Source organism: Lotus japonicus, chromosome 5 (assembly GCF_012489685.1).
Source record: "Lotus japonicus ecotype B-129 chromosome 5, LjGifu_v1.2".
Taxonomy (NCBI): Eukaryota; Viridiplantae; Streptophyta; class Magnoliopsida; order Fabales; family Fabaceae; genus Lotus; species Lotus japonicus.
In genome coordinates this window covers 44,926,476-44,927,693 of record NC_080045.1, presented here as the reverse complement: position 1 = coordinate 44,927,693, position 1,218 = coordinate 44,926,476, and the positions used below count along the sequence as shown (strand labels likewise).

Below are 1,218 nucleotides of genomic sequence, written 5' to 3'. Positions count from 1 at the left end.
TAAACACATTCAGGTACCAAAATGACGATTTACTCCAAAAAAAAAATCACTTAACCATTATCTTCATCTTCATCCTCAATCTCACCTTCTTCTTTCATCATTTCCAGAAAACAAAGACAAAATCCCCCAAATCTTCATCTCCATCATCTTTTTCCATATTCAACCATTAAACTTTAAAAACCCAAAAAAAGAGTTTCTTCACTTCATGTTACTCATATTCTTATTCTTCATTTTTGGGTCTTTTTATTCATTATTTTGCTTGATACCATGGTTTGGATCATCTCGATGGCGCACGCCGCTGGAATCACCATGGGCTCGGTCCCTCCGACGAGCTCACAGGCGGCGAGGCAGAGAACCGGCCTGACCCTCTTCCCGCCGGCGAGGAGGGAGTAGCGCATGGCCTCGTGGATCTTGAGAGGGTCCTGGAGCGAAACAGCGTCGTCGAGGGCCTGGTTAACCTGGGTCGCCTTCTGAATCATGTAGGACTTGAAATTGAAGGTGGGTTTTTCTTTCTCAGCCTCCACCGTCTCCTCCTTGGTCATCACCGCTGAAGCAGTTGAAGAAGAACAGAGTTGGTACCTTTGGGGCTTTGCGGGGATAATTGGCGAAATGGGTATCTTCCTCAGGCCATGGAAGAGGTAAAAAGTTGGGGATTTGGATCTGGTAGCATGGTTCATCACGAAACTTGGGCGTGCCCATGTGTTGAGATTCACAAAACTCATATTGGGGGTTTCTTTCAGTGTGGGTTCTAAATTTGAGTTTTGGTTAATTGCATACACTAATGATGCTAGAATTAGAAGAAAGGGTTGAAGGTAGTGATTGTATGAGGGTGTGATTAGCAGTGCATTGGTGTTGATTGAAATGGAGTTAAGGAAGGATAATGGAAATTGAGGAACTCACTGAGATGTACAGGTATGGGAGAGTGGGGGTGATAGGCAAATAGAGCACATAAGCAGTGCCTACCAATGAGATTAGGACCATAATAGGATCATATAAAATATATATGGGATGTGGGATTAGATGATGAACTTTTTAAAGTTTAATGGTTGAATAGGGAAAAAGATGATGGAGGATGAAGATTTGGGATTTTGTGTTTGTTTTCTGGAAATAATGAAACAAAAAGGTGAGATTGAGGATGAAGATGAAGATGAGGTTGGTGATGATGGTTAAGTGATTTTTTGGAGTAAATCGTCATTTTGGTCCCTGAATGTGTTTACT

General features: G+C 42.1%; 1 protein-coding gene across 1 annotated transcript; it reads right to left on the bottom strand.

The window, feature by feature from the left end:
- Positions 1–227: 227 nt before the first annotated feature.
- Positions 228–722, bottom strand: LOC130719627 (geranylgeranyl pyrophosphate synthase, chloroplastic-like). The gene has a single exon (XM_057570244.1). It carries the CDS (start codon positions 720–722, stop codon positions 228–230), a length of 495 nt encoding a protein of 164 aa, XP_057426227.1.
- Between the last annotated feature and the right edge of the window lie 496 nt (positions 723–1,218).